Source organism: Gorilla gorilla, chromosome 2 (genome assembly GCF_029281585.2).
Source record: "Gorilla gorilla gorilla isolate KB3781 chromosome 2, NHGRI_mGorGor1-v2.1_pri, whole genome shotgun sequence".
Taxonomy (NCBI): domain Eukaryota; kingdom Metazoa; phylum Chordata; class Mammalia; order Primates; family Hominidae; genus Gorilla; species Gorilla gorilla.
The window spans coordinates 136,139,446-136,160,442 of record NC_086017.1 but is presented as its reverse complement, the minus strand read 5'-3'; the positions used below and the strand labels follow the sequence as shown (position 1 = coordinate 136,160,442).

The following is a 20,997-nucleotide window of genomic DNA, read 5'->3' as shown; positions in this document are numbered from 1 at the left end:
TTGGGTCCTTACCTTTTGAAGTGATTGCATTGTCTTTTATTGGGGATATATGTTTCAAGAGGTGCTTCAAAAAATACATTCAGGCCAGGCATGGTGGCTCACACTTCTAATCTCAGCACTTTGGGAGGCTGAGGTGGGCACATCATTTGAGGTCAGGAGTTCAAGTCCAGCCTGGCCGACATGGTGAAACCCTGTCTCTACTAAAAATACAAAAATTAGGCAGGCATGGTGGTGGGCGCCTGTAATCCCAGCTACTCAGGAGGCTGAGGCACGAGAATTGCTTGAACCTGGGAGGTGGAGGTTGCAGTGAGCCGAGATGGCACCACTGCCCTCCAGCTTGGGTGACAGAGTGGGACCCTGCCTCAGAAACAACAACAACAAAACAAACATTCAAATCCTTTTTACCTCAGCGTATTATTTGAATATCATTTTCACAAGTAGTTTAATTGAGCTTGTTTTAAGGAGAATAGATGGTAACTAACTTCAACTCTAGTTTTTTCACAAGATTTTACTCTCATACCACATGGCTCTTTAAAAAAGTGTATTATCTACCAGCAATCATTTGGGCAGAAAGCATGGACTTGAGTGCTATTCCTTTCCTGGTGAGAGTCATGTTTATTGCTTATTATTAATGATTTCAACTCAACAGGCAAGTAGATGAATCAGATTATCTCTTCCAGTAGATTGTTTTAGGGAGTTGACCCAACATGGTCTATTTTTCAGTATCCTCACTTGTTCTTAAGGTTGTTTGACCCAGTTTATATCCTTTTTTTTCCCCCTGAAGTGGACTTGAATTGTTGGTAGAAGATTTCTTTATAGATGACTTTATTATTTTTATTTTTAAATTTTTTACAGAGATGGAAACTTGCTAGGTTGCCCAGGCTGGCCTTGAACTCCTGGCTTCAAGCCAGCCTTTTGCCTCAGCCTCTCAAAGTGTTGGGATTACAGGTGTAAGCCACCACAGCCGGTTTCCAGCTGACTTTAATAACGTAACCAGTCTCCTAACACTCTTAATATAGTTCTGTCTGACCTTTGATGTCTAATTGCTTCATCTGGAATTGTGAGACAGTGGTACTGAAGGAGAGTTATGCTCTTAGACTAGTAGTACACCAACTGGAAATCATTTAGGACAGAGTATGTAGAGTCAGCCTAGCTACATCAGTTTCAGAGGGGTCTACTTTGGTGTTTTTATATTTGTATTTTATTATAAAGGGACTACATAGTCATTATAAAAATTAAAACAAGGTAGAAGAAATAATAAAGTGAAAAGTAAAATTTCCTTGTTTCTGATGTCTGTCTACTACTCTAATTCCAAAGAAATAGCTACTAATATTGATACCTTTCTGGAAGTTTTAAATTTATAAAGAAACATATTGTGTGCATGCATTTATGTCTAATACATTTTGGATATATAATACATACATTTGGCTGGGTGCAGTGGCTCACGCCTGTAATCCCAGCACTTTGGGAGGCCGAGGCGGACGGATCACGAGGTCAGGAGATTGAGACCATCCTGGCTAACATGGTGAAACCCTGTCTCTACTAAAAATACAAAAAAAAATTAGCTGGGCATGGTGGCATGCGCCTGTAGTCCCAGCTACTTGGGAGGCTGAGGCAGGAGAATGGCATGAACCTGGGAGGTGGGGCTTTCAGTGAGCTGAGATCGCGCCACTGCACTCCAGCCTGGGCGACAGAGTGAGACTCCGTCTCAAAAAAAAAAAAAAAACAAAAAAAACATATATTTAATATAAATGTACAATATTTTGTTTTATTACATAAATTGGATAATGCTATTTGTATGCATTTGAAATTTACATTATTCGTTTAATGACGTACCTTGTGGAGATTTCCATGTTATTGCATGTAAAACTGCCCTATTTTAATGAGTGATTAAAGGATATGCCATAATTTATTTAATCACACTCCTCTGTTGATTGACATTTGTTATTACTGGGTTTGTTTGAAATAATTGGAAAGGAGCGTGTGTGTGTGTGTGTGTGTGTGTGTGTGTGTGTGTGTGTATGCACATTTATAACATTGCTCTAGGTATATGTCTTTTTATTGAAATGTAACATTTATACAGAAAAGCGCACAAATCGTAAGAGTACATCTTGATTAAATTTCTCTGAAGTGAACATCTCGTGTAACCGCTATCAAGATCAAGATATAGAATCCCTTTTGGTCACAGCACTCCTCTAGTTCCTAAAGATTACTACTACCCCAACACTTTTGTCATAGTCTATTAGTTTTACCTGACTTTGAATTCGAAATAAGCAGAATCATAGGCACTATATACTAGGTATCTGGTTTCTTTATTTTCATTGTTTATGAGATATACCCATGTTATTGCATGTAATTTCTGTAGAATCATCAGTTGGGTGAATTTCATTTATTCTAGTCTAATAGTCATTTAGATTGTTTCTAGATGTTTGGTATTAAGTGCTGCTGTGAATATTCTTGGATGTCACTTGTGTGTGTATGTACTCATTTCTGTTGGTTATATACTTAGAATTGAATTTATTGGATATGCGTATGTTCAGCTTTAGTACATACTGACAGAAGTTTTTTAAATTGGTTTTGCCAATTTATAATAATTGCTCTATATCCTTGCTATTTGATCTTGCCAGTCCTTTTAAGTTTAGCTGTTTTGGTGGTATGTTAGTGGAATTGCAGTATGACTTAATGTTTCATTTCACTGGTAACTAATGAAATTGATTATCTTTTCATGTTTATTGACAATTTAAATATTATTTTTTAGTAAGGTATATGTTCATCTTTTGCTTAATTTTCTAGTAGGTTGTTTCTTTCTCTTACAGATTTGTAGTAGTTCTTTATCCACTGGTTGGATGCATGTATTGCAATGATCATTTCTGACTCTGGCGGGTCTTTTTACTTTTTTGGTAAACAGGAGTTAATAAGGTTCAATTTATTGTATAAGTCTTTTCCTTTTGGTATTTTTTGTGTCCTTCTTGAGAAATTTTTGCCTGTCCCAACATTGTGAAGATATTTTCCTTTTTTAACTTTTGGAGGCTTTATGGTTTTCCGTTCCCGTTTAGATCAGTAATCCACTGGGAATTGATTTTTGCTGGTGATATGAATTGTGGAGATTAAGATTTAGTTGATAGTTCTGGTTTCTTTCTCAAACTTACCCATAGAGATTTCCTTTCACTTTACTTTGCTGGGTTAATGTTTCAGTTTTTAGAACAACTTAGTATATTAAGATAATAATATATTTTTTTAATTAATGGTAAGGATTTGTACTAGGACTAGATTTAATATCTTTTTAAGATTGAAAAATGTATAAATTTTAAAACTATAAAGAAGAGAATAAAAATTGTTATAATCTTACTACTTTAGGAAAACTGCTCGTAACATACCATTGCTAGCATTTTAATGTTTCTTTTTTTGTTTTTTTTTTCTATGTAGGTAGTTGTGTGTTTGCATAAAATTTGCTGTGTCTATATTTGTGTTTGTATAAAATTGTGAAAATGTATTTATCTACATGCCTATTTATATTTATTACTTTACCTTAAACCGTGAGCATTTCATCTTGGTCATTAAAAGTCAGATTTCTAATATTTGTATAATGCCATATAGCTGTATTATAATTTATCTCTCTATTTCTTTATTATTGGGTATTAGACATTTGCACCCTTTTCTTACTGTTATAAATAATACTGTGGTGTTGTATATGTGCTTTTTTGTCATGTGAAAGTATTTCTTCAGTATAGGTCTCTTAAGGCTTTTATTGTATATTGGCCAAATTGTAGTCTACAAAAGATGACCCTCTAGTAGTGTATGAGAGTCCCAACTTAGTATCATTATAAATAATCTAAAGAAGGAAATATGAAGTATAATTTCTAGATTCGTATATTATATTTAGGAAGAACAGCAACAACTGGACTTTGTCCTGGGTGGAAGGTAGAAAAGAAAACTAAAAAATAGCATTGGCTGGGCATGGTGGCTCACGCCTGTAATCCCAGCACTTTGGGAGGCCGAGGCGGGTGGATCTCTTGAGGCCAGGAATTTGAGACCAGCTTGGCCAACACGGCCAACCCCGTCTCTACTAAAAATACAAAATAATTAGCTGGGCGTGGTGGTACATGTCTGTAGTCCCAGCTACTCGAAAGGCTGAGGCGTGAGAATTGCTTGAACTTGGGAGGCGGAGGTTGCAGTGAGGCGAGATTGCACCACTGCACTCCAGTCTGGGTGATAGAGCGAGATTCTGTCTTAAAAAAAAAAAGAAGAATCTTTAGATAGGATACTGGGATGATATATTGAAAGGCAGGGAATTTAGAAGGAGGATCTAATGTGAAAGGAAAGATTTTTTTTTTTAGGCATATTGAGTTTTAGATATCAAGATGTCTACGTAGAGATATTTTATAGAAATTGCTAATCCTTTGTGTATCCAAGCAATTACACACCTATTAATTGTATGATAATTAATAACTGTATATTCGTTTAGTGCTTTAAGGTTTTCAAGGTGCTTTTCATGTAATCTCTTTTGATTTTCTGATGTAAGATGGATATTATTACTACTGCCAATTAACAGATGAGTTTATTATGATACTAAGTAGCATCAAGAACTATTTCATACTGCTCTGTACTGTAGTTAGTACTTTACAGAGTTATCTTATTTAACTCTGTAAAAATCCTATGAGATTTTCCCCTCCAGGTTACAGGTGAGCAAAGTTTGGCATGATCCCAATTTTAGTTGTTCAACCTAACACACTGTTAGTATTACTCTTTGAAACTGGATTTTATTTCTTTGAATTCCCAAGCCTGTGCTTTTCTTGTTTTGCCATACTACTTCTGGAAGCCAAGTTCACCTAGCTAATAATTGGAAGAGATAGTATTGAAACCCAAGTCTTCTAATGTTTCATCTAAATATTCTTAGCATTTTGTCTTTTTTTTTTTTTTTGAGATGGAGTCTCACTCTGTCGCCCAGGCTGGAGTGCAGTGGCACGATCCTGGCTCACTGCAACCTCTGCCACCTGGGTTCAAGCTATTTTCCTGCCTCAGCCTCCCAAGTAGCTGGGATTACAGGAGTCTGCCACTGTGCCCAGCTGATTTTTGTAGTTTTAGTAGAGAGGGGGTTTCACCATCTTGGCCAGCTGGTCTTGAATTTCTGACCTCGTGATCCACCCACCTCGGCCTCCCAAAGTGCTGGGATTACAGGCATGAGCCTCTGTGCCTGGCCTGTTTTTTTTTTTAACATTTTATTTTCCTTTAGTAATAATCACTAGGTGTTCTAAAACCGCTAGAAGTTTTTTTCTTATTTTGAAAGCAACCAAACTATAGTTCATATATGGAAAAATACAGTATGTTTCTATAAAAAGCATTTTTAAATAAGTTTGAATAATTTAGATTTATTGAAAAGCAGTCCTGGACTGAAAGGTATTTGATCTTAAGTCCTAGTTTTACAACTTAATAACTTGGGTAAGACACTTACCTCCCTGAAATTTTAGTTTGTTTATTGGTAACATGAGGATAAGAAAGAATTCACAGATCACAATCATTAGGATCTTAGTCACTGGATTCAGAAGACTTTGGTTTAAATTTTGTCTTTCTGTCTTAATTACTGTGCTTTTAGGCAAGTAACTCAACCTTCCTGGGCCTTAGTTTTCTATTTTTTTAATGAAAATTCTTAACAAACTGTTACTGTAGGATTTAATGCAATAGACTATACAGGCTAGAGACCATGTCTTCCCCATGTATTGTATTAATATCTTCAGCACGTAGGACAGTGCATGATAGTGAATGTCTGATAAATGTTAGTATATGCTGAGGAGGCAGAATCACAAACTCATAAAAATGCCATGTAAATGCTGAGTATTTTTGTAGTTAGAAAAATCAGAGTCTAGTTTAACTTTTCATTTTGAAATAATTTTATACTTAAAGTTGCAGAAATAGTAGAGTTTGCATAAACTTTTCACACAGCTTCCCCTAATGTTAAAACTTATGTAACCGTATGGTACAGTTGTCAAGACCAAGAATTTAACATTGGTGAAATAGTATTAAACTACAGACCTTGTTTGAATTTTATGTTTCCCTCCAAATACCCTTTTTCTGTTTGAGGATTCAATTCAGGACCCACATTTCATTGAGTTATCCTGTTTTTTTAGCCACCTCCAATCTGTTTCAGTTGAACGCAGACTTTTCCTCATCTTTTATGACCTTTATACTTTGATGAGTGTTGGTCAGTTGTGTTGTAGACTGTTTCTTAATTTGAGCTGCTCTGGTGTTTTCTCATGGTTAGATTGATGCTCTACATTTTTGACTACCCACAGAAGTGATGTTGTGTCCCCCTCAGTGCATCATATCGGGGGCACATAATGTGGATAGGTCTTAAAACTGGTGATAGTAACCTTGATCCTTCTTTACTGTGATTATCTGCCAGGTTTCCCCACTGTAGAGTTACTGTTTTTTTCTTTATAATTGACAGATATCTTGGAGGAGACACTTTGAGACCGTTTAAATATCCTCTCTCTCAAAATTTTGCCCACTAACTTTAGCATCTATTGGTGGGGACCTTGCCTGTAATGGTTTATTACCATGATGTTTACCTAATTGTGATTTTGTCTTTTCCTCATTCCTTCTATATTGATGTTCCTTGTAGCTGTCCCATTTCCTCCATTTATTTGTTGTTTTTAGTGTTTCATTTTGTATCTGTGGATATGCATTTTATTCTGTGGGTTATAATCCAGTACTGTTGTTGCTTACGTTCTTGCTCAGATCATTCCATCTTTGGCCATTAGGAGCTCTTTCAGTCTGGGTCTTATGTCCTTTTGACATCCTCTGATCCTTTTTTGAACACTTTAGCTTCTGACATTATGATTTTCTAGAGTCATCTTATATTTTTCCCCGACCCAGCTCTGGGCTCAACCACTTCTCAGAGAACTCTGGTTCTTTTTTGTTTGGATAATGGCATTTGGAAACTAAGTTCTGGATGCTAGGTGTGTTGGGTGTCGTTGCTTTTCAGTGACCTCAGCAAACAAGCTAGGAAAATACATGTATGTCTACTAACCCACACATGCACACAACATCTATAGTAATTTCTTTATATTGGTAGGGCCCAGGCATCTGTATTAAAAGAGATTGAGTGAAAGAGAGAAAGGGATTGTATAGTTAAGATGTATCTAGATTAGCAGCTCTCAAATGTTCTGGCCGTGGGGTCCCTTTATACTCTTAAAAAATACTGAGGACTCCTCAGAGCTTTTGCTTATGTTGGTTATATGTATCAGTATTTACCATATTCAAAACTAAAGCTGAGATATTTAAAGTTTTATGTATTAATTTGTCAAAATAAAACTTACTACATGTTAGCATGTAACATTTGTAAATAAAAAATAACTCTGTTTTCCAAAACAACAAATTCAGTGAGAAGAGGGAAATTGTTTTACATTTTTTTGATATCTCTTTATTATCTGGCTTAATATAACTGGATATAATGCATATCTGTGGTGACATATATTGTTTGTGATGATATCACATTTTAATTAGCCTCTGTAAAATGCCACTGTATACTTTTAAGGGAAAGAGAGTTTTAAAAAGCAGGTACTATTGTGAAAGTAGTTTTGATGTCATGAATGACCTGAAAGGGTATAAGGGACCTTCAGGAGTCCCCATGCTATGCTGGCTGTTTCTTGCAAGTTCTAAAACATCTCTTAATTACCCTGACCTTTTTCTCATTTTCAGTCTTTCCTTTTTTATTCTCCCGACTTTAAACATAAAGAGTTAAGAACCACTGATGTAGATTTACTGAAACTGTTACAAAATACAGGCACATATTACTGGAAGGATGGATCCAGAAGAACTGCTATGAAGAAAAGGAGAGAACTTAAATTAGGTGATTTTATGGAACTTGGAAGACTAGAATTTCCAAGTAGGATAGGGATGGTCAGCACTGTTTCAGGTAAGGTAACTTGATTTGATCAGTTCATCTAGTTAATCTTTAATTATATAAACTATAAGATGCTGATATAGTAACCAGAGTTTACATTTATAGTGAGAAATGTAATAGGGAAATAGATCAGAATGTTTGTTTCCAACTGTGGCTCTCTGAACCTTTTCGAAAATCAAAGGATAGCTGTGGACTTTCCCCTAACAAATGTAGCTCCTTTCAAAATTTTGCATGCAGTCATGGATCAGGCAAACGGGACAGATATAGTTCGTGATTCACACAGGCCTATCCATCAGTGTACTGCTTCACCTCCCTGTCCTGTTCTGTGACTTTGTGAGCTTGGAATTTGAAGTCTTCCTGTTGTCTGGTTACATCAAACTATTCTTGCAGTTCTATCTTGGAAATATACATGCAAATTAAATTTAAATCTTAAATTTCTCCTTTTCTGGACTCCATGAATACCCCCAAATATTGCTGACATTCGTTAGACAGTACGTTTACAGTACAGCTAATTGTGTTATACCTTTCCTTTTACATTTAAACTATACTTTTAGTCACCTTGATTTAACTTGGGTGTTTCCTAGGCAATATTTTGGAACAGGTTCCTTCTAGTGATAGTTAAACACATCTTTTTTTATACGGGTGTGTATACTACTTTTACTCTCAGAACAACCATTTCTCTAAATTTGGGCACAGTTATTTTATCTCTGTATGCTGACTACAGATTATTCTTTTAAAATGTTTGGCCAAAAGAAGGAATATAGTAGCTGGAAAAATTTTGGTCCACAAGAACTTATAGGGGAAATTTCAGTGTGCTTTTAAGAAGAGACGAAGTAGCTAGTAGTGTCAGGAAGACTATAAAATAGATAGTGAAGCAGCAGAGCTATGAAAATGGGTGGGAATGGAATCAGGAGTATAGGGGAAAACAGAAAGACCACCTTCCTTTTACTCTACTGGGTTGGAAGATGAGTGAGAATACCAAAATTTGAAATTGAAAATTGATAGGAACATGTGACTTCAGAAATGGAGAGGAGTGATGGTAAGGTCATACCCTTCTGCCAAGTACCTTAGGTCTTTTCTGTAAAGTGGATCATATAGAATTTTGAAAGCTGAGCTGGGGAGCTGATAATGAATACTACAGGCAACAGTCTGTTGCCAATTCCTCACTGAGGAAATGTTAAGGAAATAGTTTTATATTAGTTTTTTTGTAGAAGAATACATTGGGAGATGATAAGGCTCTAAGTCAGTGAGGTTGGTATGGTTAATTGGAGGGAAGTGGATGTCACTGGGTATGGGTGCAGGATGTTGAGAATGAAGAGAAGAATCTAAAATGATTCCAAGGAGTTAGTCATCTTGTTTGGAAGGTGGGGAGAGGGGGTAGACCAAAATTTGCAACTGTAGTGAAATATTTATTCATCACATTGTGTCTGGCAACATTATTTTAGGTACAATTTATATTTGTTACATCGCTTATTATCATTATTGAGACTAAGTGAAGTTAAGAAGAGTAGCAAATTTGCAAGAAAAAGTTAAAAGGGGGGATATATGTGCTAAGCTTGCAGCTGTCATTGTCTGTTGTTTCATCCCCAAAGCCTGATGCAGTTATTTCACGTTGTCTTTATTTCTCCCTTTGAATTTCTACCCTTATTCTCTGTTCTGTTCAGTTAGAGTATGACACATGTGCTGTCTGTATTAGGTTTTTTTTTTGGTAATGCATCAGAACTCTGCACGTACATTTTAAGACCTTTGAAAAGGAAATCTGATATTTAGAATGTGCTTAGTATCTAGAATGGCACTTTGCACATATTACAATCTCAGTAAATGTTTTTGTTACAGTATTTTAGCCTGACAGAGCAGGCACTTAATAGCTGTTGAATGAGAAAATGAATGACAGCTATTATAAGAAATACCAACAAAGAGTATCTTACTTTAAAATATCAAAACAGTGTACATGTAGATGAAATAGTTAAATATAAAAGTAAGACTTTATTTTGGGGTAAGAAATAAGTCTTGATAAAGCAAGTCATTCTGGAGTTGAGTTAATGATTAGAATCAAAGGAAGAATATTTTCAGTATAGGGAGGACTCTTTAAAGTCAGGAAAATAAAGAGGGAAAGATTGAAAATGAGAAAAAGGGTAATTAAGAGATATTTTAGAACTTGCAAGAAAGAACCGGCATAGGGAGTGGCAAGAGGAGAGGAAGCATGACACTATAGGTCTCTACTTCTGTCTTAACCTGGGGAAGAAGTTAGATGAGTATAGAAGGGAGATATGAAAAGGAAATCATGTCTGACAGCTTCTGTAGTTTCAAAGTGGGAAGCCCAGAGGGAGACTGACTCAGTGGATGAGCAGGGGCTTTAGAGTTTTAGGAGAAATGTCTGAGTTTAGTCAAATCTGAAGAAAGAAGGGCAGGTAGAGTGGTGGTGGATGGTGGTGGCGGCGGCGTATCTGGACTGGTAATAAGAACAGCATTGAAATTCAGGCCTGCAAATAAGCATGAGGGTACTAATGGGACTAGGTGAAAATCACAGTATTAATATAATCACTTTCCATATATGTGGAAATAACAGGTTCAGATATATGTGTTAATCTTTTTTACTGTTTGCATATAAAGGCTCTTGTTTGGTTTGTGAATGGCAGTTAACAGCAGAACTTATTTATGAATTTATCTTACACTCTTCTTGACACTTGCTAAAAAGAGTTCCTCTTTTTTATTGCCACATGCTACATTTCCATGGTTTATTTGGAATTTACACGCTGACAGAAATGTTTGTACTACTTTTTGGTACTCCTTCAAAATAGGGCAGAGAAATTCCACAGCTGCTTACATAGTCTGTTATCTCTTCTTGTCTCATACCCATTCCCAGTTATTGTTTTTCAGTAAATACCACTTCAGAGGTGATAAGAGGTCTGTATTCCCAAGTCTTGTAGGTGGTGATTTTACCATCCTATTTTGTAGTCAAAATAATTGATACCAACGAAGCCAGAAGAGTGGTCACTGTACCCTTCTGTAACTTGGTAGAGTTACTAGCTAAATAAATAATCATTTACATCATGTTTTTGTGCCAGGGTTCTTGATTTGTGATTCTCACATGGCCTGCATTTCAGGAATTCATGAGAACTTCCACTTTTTATTTTGTCAGTCTGAAATTCCTGGCTTAGGTGGCATTTTTCTCGTGAACCTCTTCTACCTAGCTGTTTTCCACCTTTACACTGAATCTGTAAGATGTTCATCATCTTTTGCACCATGCTTTTTAGTGTGCTTCTTGAAAATGTAGCCATTAGCACGTTGTACTTACTGAATTATTCTCAAGGATCTTTACTGTATTTTATAGCCTGAGTTGAAAGTTTCCTAGTTTTAAGGTTCTTGTTTTACTTCAAGGATAGATTGAAAATGTAGCAGTGAGGAGGGGATGACTGAACACCATCAAATCTGATGAGAACTGACGACAGTACCGTTAGTGATCTTAGAACCTTGGTTTTTCTTTTCTTTCTTTAAGGACAAGTAACTCTGAGAATTAAGATCTGAAAATTGAAGAACATTGTTGAAATCTTAATGTTTCTTCTAGTATTTCTCTATTATGTAGTTAGCATCATGTCTTGTACAGTGTAGCAGCCTAAAATTATACTTGCTTCTATAAACACATATTTGGTGATGGTTTGTTGTAGAGCCCAGGAAAGTACTGGCTGAGATCTTGAGTCATATGACAAAACTGTTGAGCATGAAGATAATTAGATTTTCATTGTTAATTTGTCTTTTGACAAATTATCTTTTAGAATTTTGTGTGGTTTACTTGATATTTTATAAATACAGAGCCCATCTAGAAGTCTAAATACCTCTTTTATTCCCCAGTATTGTGTTGAATTTTGGACCTTAACCTTTTTTGTGCGCTTTTAACTTCAGTATCAGTTTCCTTAAATGTGGGAATGAAATTGATGTTACGATTTCCTGACTTCTGCTTGGTCTTATGATCATCTTTTCCCAGGACGTCTTTGATCTTTTTTCTCAGGTAGATTAAAAAAAAAAATCTGTTTATCCCTCAATTTATGTACTCTCAATTCTTATTACCCACTGCCTATTAATGAATTCTATAGCACTGTATATAGTTAGCACACACACACATAGATAGATCATCATTCTGGAAGCACCTGTATGTGGGTTTAGCAAAGGATTAAACATAAAATGGCCTTTTGTCACAATGAACTTTTTATTTATGTCTAAAATTGGCTTTTCTTTTTTTAAACAGATAAGCGTAAAGCAGGAAATTACTTTTACTGATGTATCTGAGCAACTGATGAGAGACAAAAAACAAATCAGAGAGCCAGTAGACTTACAGAAAAAGAAGAAGCGGAAACAACGTTCTCCCGCAAAAGTAAGACAATGTATTAAGGTGGTAATCACAACCTCTTAATTCCAACTGTTGGTTAATTCTATAGGCAAGAACCTGGCTGGACCCTAAGGCAGATGTAGAAGTCTTGTGTGGTTTAGTAGGAGGGGGTGCGTGCCTGCATGGAGGTGGTGGGCCTTGCTTTCAATTTTTCTGCTTCTCTTTCACCATGTTCCTGACTTGTCTAAAAATGAACTTTTCTTTTTCCATATCTCTATCGGATGGCATGCATTGCCCTTTCTTCTCATTTGTATTAGTTTTCCTTATCTTTATATTAAGGTTTCAGGAAAATGTAATACCAGTTATTCATCAGGAAAAGATACAGGATCCCTGTTAATAGGATGTAAACTTCATGAGGGCAGGGACTTCATTTTGTTCACAGCTGTATCCTAAGAGCCTGGAATAGGAGACATAATAGATCCTCAATAAATATTTTATGGGTTAATGAATGGGTTAGTAAATAAACAAGTAACACAGGCTGAGTGCAGGGGCATGATCATGGCTCACTGCAGCCTCAGTCTCACAGTCTCAAGGGATCCTCCTGCCTCAGCCTCCTGAGTAGCTGGGACCACAGGCATGTGCCAACATGCCTGGCTAATTTTTGAATTTCTTACAGAAATGGGGTCTTGCTATGTTGGCCAGGCTAGTCTCAAACTCCTGGTCTCAAGCCGTCCTCCCACTTCAGCCTCCCAAAGTATTGGGATTACAGGCATGAGCCACCACTCCTGGCCTGTTCTTTTCTCTTTAGTATAGTGATAACTGAATGTATACAGCATTTTTGGTATTCCTAGAAATTCTCTGAACTCTCTGCAGCATATTTGCATTTTTATAGTTAACTCTTATTTTTTTCTTCCCTCATGTGGTGAGAAAGTCCTTTTTAAAAAGATCATACTGTAATATGATTTTTTTGATGGCTTTTTAAAAATTTGTGATTTGAAATCATAATCATCATTATTATTTATATTTTTGTATACTTTTGGACTTATTAGTGTGTTGGAGCCAGCTTGAGCTGGCTTGCAAGATTTCATTTGCAAATTAGTTGCCAAAACCATTGGTAGCTTATAATTAGCTATGGTGGGAATATTTACACCCTGGAAATCAGCAAATGTTTCTATACCCCCTGATTCCTTAGCTGGTGGTTAAATATTTGCCAGCATACCACTATTTTGGGGACATATAAATATGCCTACAATAGCAAATTTTGAAAAACATAGAGACTAAAATAACCCATAGTTACATTTCCTAGAGATAACTACTTGGATTTTCTGCCATATTCCCTTTCTTTTTTCAAATTTGTGCAGATAGATATGGAGGTATAATATAGAATAAATTAGCTGATTTTTAACACTTGAAATGTAAGCAATTTTTGTGCTTAAAGTTTTTAATGTTTTTTGTAATCATTTATTAGCTACATAATCTATTTTTTAATAGATCATGTTATATTTAATGGTTGTTTTATTGGACATTATTATGTTGTTTGAAAGTTGTAGTCCTTTTGTTTCTGTTTTAAATCATGCTGCACTTAAAATGTTTGAGTATGTATCTTTGTGCACTATTGATCGAAGGGTGTGAACTTTTGGAAAGATTTCTTGATAATGTTACTCTTTTCAGAAATGTTATACCAGTTACATTTCTACCTGCAGTGGACCTGAGGTGTATCTGTCTGCATTCTCACTGGTCTTGAGTGTCTGACTTTGCTTAAGATGGGAGCCTCATTATAGTTTAAATTTGAATTTCTTTAGTTTCTGGTCACACTAAACTTCTAAAATTTTTGTTGGCATTTTATATTTCATGTTTTGTGAAATTCTCCCTTCTTCTTTTCTTCCCTCTCCCTCCACTTCTTTTTTTGGGGCTTTAATGTTTTTCTCAGTAATTTATATCATTTTTGGGGGTTCTTTACATTAATGAACAAATCAAGTTCTTCAGATATAGAATAATACTAGGTTTTATGTAAAAAATTATTTCTAAAATCGTTTGTGATAGTGATTGGTTGTTACTTTGGATTCATTGCTGATCTATGGGGTATCTATTTCAAGTGTACTCTCTTCTTGAAATTCTGACTAAAACCCAGATTATCTTCTTATTGGGTGTTGGACTCTGTATTTGGTGATATGTTCTAGGTATTTGTAAATATAGATTAGGTATTTACAGGCTTTAAGCTATTTTGCTTGTCTAATTTGCGATAAACTCATTTATAATGTATCATTTTAGAATATTTCTAAAGGTATTATTTAAGTGTTTATATACCTCTGTAGTGGCCAGATGACAGAGTTGTCCTATTCTAAGTATAGTGCGTATAAGAGAATGTTTTAGGGTAGCCCTTTAGAGAATTCTTAGGAAGATGAAGTGACTAGAAACAATATACAGCAGACAGAGGTGTAAGAATAACAAACAGGCCAGGTACAGTGGCTCACACTTGTAATCCTAGCACTTTGGGAGGCTGAGACGGAAGAATTGCTTGACCCCAGGAGTTCAAGACCATCCTGGGCAACATTGTGGAACTCTGTCTCTGGTTTTGTTTTGTTTTTTTTTTTTAAATAAAGAACAAACAATTATTTTTCAATTGTCCTGGCATATTACATGTAATGGGACAGGGAATGGTTTTGGACTGTTTTTAACTACTGGTCTGCCATCTCCAGGTGAATGGGTTTTTTGTGTCTGGAGTCTTAGAACTGTAAGATATAACCAGTGAGTAATTTTACATTTTCTCAGGAGTGTATATAAAAATTTATGCTTCAGAACTTCTGTTAAAGTAATTCATTCTGCTCTTTGGTATGAAGAGAAAGAGAAACTTACCCATGTTTGTAAATCAGTAAGTGTTACTTGTTTTAAATTCCTTAAAAACAATTTTAAGTTCCTCAAAGAATTATGATTTATTATGCCTAGAGGACTCCACTCTCCCCCAGCACCTTTTCCAAATCTTAAAATCTTGCCATTGTGAATATTTTGAGTTTGTGTCACCATTGTGTAGTATTAGACTGGGGATCTGCACAAGAAGTATAACTAATGTGATAGAGTTTTAGTAAAAACATCAGAGCTTATAAACATCCATGTAACTATGGCTCCCTTAAAGTACTGTGTTGTTATGCCGTCTTTAGCTGCCATGGATTTTAAGCAATAATTGCCTTCTGAACTTTTCTCATATGGCAAAGCTGAGTCTTTTTTTTTTGGAAAACTTAAATGCAATGGGAAAGCCTGATCATCTTAAGGTAGGTTTTGACACTTGAAATTTGCCTAAATACACTTGGCAGCATGCCTGATGAAGAGGGTAACTGAGCTAGGGAACATCATCTAGGTCAAGCTATTTGCATCTGTTGTGGAATTAGCTGTTTTAAGAAAGTAAGTTTTCTACATAATAGAAGCTTACACCTTTTAAATATCAAATTTCATTTTATTTTCACCTTTTTTTGGGGGAAATCTTTAAGGTGTTGTTTTCCTTTTAAATATAGTGTATTTGAACATAATTCAGCTTTTAATGTCTTGAAGCTGACATAAACATTTTTTAAAATTGCGTATTGCAGTTGAAGCCCTCTAGGAGAACAGAGATTTTAGGGCTCTCCCCCATCCACCTGACCCTGCAAATCCTCACTGCTAGACTTTAAGTGTTATACTGCTTATAATCACTTCACTTCTCATTCCTTGGTGACGTGCTATTCATTTTTACATTGCTGTATCTCTGGGTGGCCACTTAACATCACTTTCCTTTGCCCCTTTGAGTCTGTTTTTGGTGACTGTTATACTCTTAAGCTTGAAAACTTCAAATCTTGACACTAGAAGTTTCTGAATAAATGAGGTATTACTACTGGACTTTGGTATTCACTTGTTACATGAATTAGAAGGTAACAGTTTCCATCTCAGAAGGGTTTTAGGAGGATTGTTGGGTTAACATTAATGAATTCTAAGAATTTTTTTCAGTAAAATATAACAATATTATCTAAATCCCATGTTGTATATATTATATAGGTCTTTTCCAACTCCTTAGTAACTGAATGAGAGAGGATATTTTTAATTCCTTCTCTTTATTCTGAAATGTATCTCTCTTTTCATTTATTCAACAAATAATTTGAGTGCCTGTTATGTGCCAGGATCTCTCATCAGGTACTGAAAAAAGGAACTGGGTTGTTTGTTGTAACACTTTAGGTGATCTGAATAAAAATTCATTATTCAAAGTTATGCTGAACTGAGGAAGAGCACTTTTCACACATCAGATAGATTATATAGAGAATCCTTTCCCAGCAATGTATTATATATTGTTGGTTCCCAGAAAAGATTTTAGACTTTGGTATCAGAAAGATTGAATTATGTAAAATAAGGAAAATTTAATGAAAAGAAACAGAGAAGTAGATATACCAGACATTTGTTATGCTTTCTTCTACATGTTACCTTGATTTAGGAAGAAGTAGCTTTAAAGATGAACTGATTATAAGACTGGCGATGCAAACAGAAGTATGGAATAGTAAGAAAATGAAGGAAGAAGATTGGCAAAATAATGGAGTTTTATTTATCTAATTTTCCCAGGAAATTGTATGTCTTGGATAAATTGTTTTTCCATAGAACTGAACCCTAACTTTGAAAAAAAATCTGATGCAAATCTTTCTTTAGAAAATATCACCTACTTCTTTGCCTAATATTCAGGAAAGAGGGAAGAAACAGCCTTTTTCTAAAACCCAGGGTCATTTTGCTGAACATAGTTGTTGTGCCATGCTTATGATACAGTGAATTTCTTGTTCTGGTGCTGTCAAAAGCTTACCATTTAAAAAGGAAATTTGGTGATGAGAAAAATCTAGTACTGAGAAACAATAAAAAATCTTGATGAATGAAAGAAAGTGACAATGTTAGGGTAGGTTATTAACAATGACCAGGACAGTCAAGTTGCCGTGATGGGTATTACTCAGGGTGACTTTGTTATTTGTATATCTTTGGACTTGCACTATTTTCCATTTCTCATTGGATTTGGAGAGTAAAGAGAATTGTCACAGCTGTCATTCTCCATCCCCAGTTGCAGTAGAACGTCTCATAATAGGTGAGAAATGTAAACTCTCTTATCTAAGTTGTCTTTTGAGTTTTGGTGGCTTCAAAGTTGATTTTGATTGATTCAGGAATATGTGATAAAAACCTATAGTGTTTAGTTTAAAATATGCTTTAATAATTTTAGTAGTACGCATTTGAATGTGAAAAATCATGTCTGCCTTTTAAGAAAACAGAACTTTTTCTCAGTGAGGGGTGTCAGGTTTCATTTATTCAGTGGCAGTGATCCTTATGGAGTGAAAAATCTCTGAATTTGAACAGGCAGACCTTAGGGCTTTGCCTGATGAAAATGGGTATATTATTTAAGATAACCTTTACCATATGTGTATATTTAGGTAGCTGGCTGGTAATAGATTTGTCTTAAAACAGAAAATATGTCATAATGGATATGAGATTAAGAAAGCAGATTAACTGAGAAATTCCATTTGATACTCAATTTTTTTCTATAAAGTCTTGTTTTAAATTTACTGAACAGATAAGAAAAAAAAAATCTAGTGTGTTGAGAATTAGAGTATTACAAATTTCTCCACTTGCTAAAACCTGATTGCTTGGTCTATGTAATATACCATATTTCTTCTGAAGTAGCAATGACAAGGGGCAAGATAAAGCATCTGAAGATGTCTAGCAGGCATCTTAGAATTTAAAATTTTAAACATAAAATTCTTCAGTTGTAATGGTGTCCATATGTTGGGGAAAAAAGAAAAGCAAAAATGTTTTATGGAACCAGTTGCAGGTAAGACTGCTAATCTCTAAGGCAAACACACTCAGCTGGTAGATCACATTCTACTAAAAGATCTTGAAAAGGTATGAGCAAGAAAAGAAGGCAAGTCTATACCGGGGAAGAAAATTTTGCCTGCATTAGTGTGCTATTTGTGTTCTGCTAAGGGATTTTATTCTTTGCCTACCCGCTTCTCTCACTACTCAGTTATCTGAAGACTAAAAAATTGAAAAGTAAAATATTGCTTTTAGCAACAAATTTAAAAAACAATAAAGTGGTAAGCTAGGAGGAGTAATTGTTATGGACAGCAGGCAGCCAGGTCCTTTGACAGGTATAGAGTCTCCACTATGCTCCAGATACCATTTTGAACACTGAGATTATAAGGGTGAATAAAAATCAGTTGGATATATTTAAAACAGGTTACAAATTGGAAGGGCCATTGATGCTCATCTGAGTCAAGATGAGTTAGTTTACTCTATGTCCTTTATTACTCTGGCCTAAAGAAAGTAAGGAAAATATAAAATGTCCAAGAATTTGGTGTTTCTGTCTTTGAACTTAAAAAAAGCTAGATTTTCCTGTGTGTTTATCCACAAGGCAGTGGTAGCTGTTTCATCCATAAAATTCACCTTGAATTAAGGCTTGAATCTACAGTGAAAGGCAGCAGTACCTCCAGTGCCAGAAAACAATGACCTAGAACTCCTTAACTCTTCATAAAAGGGCTTTGTACAGTCAAGGATTACATCCGTTTCACATTAAGCAACTTGGGCCAGATTTGTTCTTTACAAAGCCTTTCCTTGCAGTTGCTATGCCACAGAAAGCTATTGAAGTGCCATGTTTTTTGGCAGCTGGATTTTCTTATTTGTTATCAACATACATGAAAAAAAATACCTGGTGCTGTCTTGTTTTTAGTTCCATTTTATATAAGTATTTAACATCTTTTTGTTTGTTTTATGTATAAAATATTTTGAGTCATATTTTAAAAGATTTTGTGTGTTTTCCTTTTGCACAGTGTTAACTTGCTTATTATTATGTGACTTGGAGGGGTTGAAAAAATTCAAAACTGACTGGCCCAGAGATGAAGCTTTCCACTTTCTTTGACTCTCCTCAGGAAGCTGTGACACCCACTTCCATTCTCCTGCCAAATGTTTCCCTTCCATGACTTTGGTGCATAGACTTTGAAGCATTGTTGACCACATTGGCTGTTTGCCCAGAATCAAAATGCCCTGTATAATTTGCATAATAATTACCACTGATCTGCATATAGTATAGGCTGAACTGTCTTCTTGAATTTAAAGTAAAAATGTTTTAAGGATTAAAGCCTTTTTCCCTTACGTACTGCCCTTTTCTAGGTTTGAGAAGGGGTCATAGCTGTGTGTTTGCAGGCCCTAATCAGTTTCCACAGTTCTTTATATTTATTTCCCAGATTTCTCTACCTTTGTTGGACAGTTTCTTAGCTCCCATTCTGTATGCCCACACCTACAGCATTGTTTCCCTCTCACTGGCCATACCCCTCCTGATCAGATCTTCTAGTTTTCTTTGCTGTTTCAGCATAATATTCTGCCTTTTTTTTTTTTTTTTTTGCTTTCGTCAATAATGAAAAAGGAATCATTATTTTCACTCTTCCACATGTCTGATGAAAGGCAATTTTTTTTTTTTGAGATGGGTTTTACTGTATTGCCCAGGCTGGAGTGCAGTGGCATGATGATGGCTCATTGCAGCCTTGACCTCCTGGCCCAAGTGATCCTCCCATCCTCAGCCTCCCACGTAGCTGAGAGTACAGGTGTGTGCCACCACACCTGGCTAATTTTTGTATTTTAGTGGAGACGGGGTTTCCTCATTTTGCCCAGGCTGGTCTCGAACTCCTGAACTGAAGTGAGCCACCCACCTCAGCCACCCAAAGTGCTGGGATTACAGGCTTGAGCCACCATGCCTTGCCAAAAGGCAGCTTAATGTTGCACATTGAACAAGTTGTTGATAAATTGGAATACATGCAGCCTAAGGTGAGTTTCTCTCTGGTACCATCCAGACCAGGCTTGCAATACTCTTAATCTCAATAAGCCCAGAAAGACAAGGTTGCTTTGTCTCTTGTCTTCCTTCTTTTTACCCACTTCTATTTTTAAAAAAACTGAATTTATAAGTACTGAATAATTTTCTTATTCAGTACTTATGCCCCAGATGGACCCCATACCCACTTCTAATTTATTTATTTGACAAATATTCTTAGGAATATGTTTAATAATAATTTAGTAGTTCTAGAATAACCTTAGTGATCCTAGACTGAAACAGACCATAAATTCTACCATATTGTAACTTGAAAACTTAGTGTTCTCTTTTTTTTTTAGTAATAGGTAACCACTTACATGGTTCAAAAAAATGTGTTAAGTGGACAGTGTAAAACCTCCCTCCCATTTTATCTCTTGTCTGCCCAGTTCCCCAGCCATCACAATCAAGGTTATATACTTCTATATATATATATCTGTCTCAAGTAGTTTTTATGCCTATGCAAATACATATTCCTATATGTACCTTTTATATACAAAAGTTAGCAAAACTATACACTGGGTTCTAAACTTTGCCTTTTTTTTTTTTTAACTTAACAAATCCTGACACGCTTTTCATATAAGTATATAGAGAGCTTTGTCATTTTATTTCACAACCACATAATATTAAATTGTATTCATTTTCCATGATTTATTTAATTAGCCCCATACTGATTGATATTAGATCATGTCTGAAGGCTTTTTTCCTGCATATATGAGAATTTGAAATTGAAAATATACCTGTGTTCACCCTAACTGAAGACTTAGGAACTCTATCACGCATAAGCATTACAGAGGAGAAGGCCGTGATGAGATCTTACTTAACCAGCTTCCAAGGTTTTATTAGTGATTTTTGCTCATTCTGAGTCACATTGTACTTTCCTACAGTTAATGATAACATTATTCTAATAGTCTTTTCAAG

At 35.5% G+C, this 20,997-nt stretch overlaps 1 protein-coding gene across 3 annotated transcripts in view; it reads left to right on the top strand.

Annotated features, from left to right (window-relative positions):
- Positions 1-20,997, top strand: part of ZNF148 (zinc finger protein 148) — a 148,293-nt gene that overhangs the window by 74,763 nt on the left and 52,533 nt on the right. For all 3 annotated transcript variants that reach the window (XM_031009385.3, XM_031009381.3, XM_055383853.2), the window contains one exon: positions 12,150-12,275. In XM_031009385.3, coding sequence (XP_030865245.1) covers positions 12,150-12,275 — 126 coding nt within the window. The remainder of the gene's footprint in view (positions 1-12,149; positions 12,276-20,997) is intronic.